Source organism: Anarhichas minor, unplaced genomic scaffold, assembly GCF_050575085.1.
Source record: "Anarhichas minor isolate MPS153535 unplaced genomic scaffold, ASM5057508v1 ptg000101l, whole genome shotgun sequence".
Classification (NCBI taxonomy): domain Eukaryota; kingdom Metazoa; phylum Chordata; class Actinopteri; order Perciformes; family Anarhichadidae; genus Anarhichas; species Anarhichas minor.
This window is the reverse complement of record NW_027466547.1, coordinates 179,584-180,000: the sequence shown is the minus strand read 5'-3', so window position 1 is coordinate 180,000 and position 417 is coordinate 179,584. Positions and strand designations below refer to the sequence as shown.

The window sequence follows — 417 nt, the reverse complement described above, 5'->3', positions numbered from 1 at the left end:
TCTGTTATGAAGTCGCTCTGGAGTATCTCAACTCTGCTTAACATCAACAAGAGACACTTTTCATCATCATCCTCCTCTTCCTCACAGTCTGACAGGAGGAGAGAGAAGAGGAGTTGAACTACTGACTGCAGGAGAAGAGGAGGAAGAGGAGGAGGATGTTTTTGCACTGACTCATCATGTGTATGGAGGAGAGAATATGACAAGTATAAATTAATTAATTAATAAATGAATTAATAAATGTTTGAATACAGAAATAAATAAATAAGAGAATAATTAAATGCTGAAATAAATGATTGGTCACAGGAGTGCGATGCTTCTGGTCCACTACTGCTGCCTTGCTCAGTAACGTTGAACTAGCCCAGAGTTGCCAAATTGACGACTTTCTCGCTAAATCTGGCGACTTTCCAAATCCTCCTG

At 39.6% G+C, this 417-nt stretch overlaps 1 protein-coding gene across 1 annotated transcript in view; it reads left to right on the top strand.

Annotated features, from left to right (window-relative positions):
* LOC142939549 (receptor-type tyrosine-protein phosphatase mu-like) overlaps positions 1-41 on the top strand; it is a 102,902-nt gene extending 102,861 nt beyond the window's left edge. Inside the window, exon 38 of the mRNA XM_076082747.1 lies at positions 1-41. This exon is cut by the window's left edge and continues 13 nt beyond it. Coding sequence (XP_075938862.1) covers positions 1-41 — 41 coding nt within the window.
* Positions 42-417: the final 376 nt, after the last annotated feature.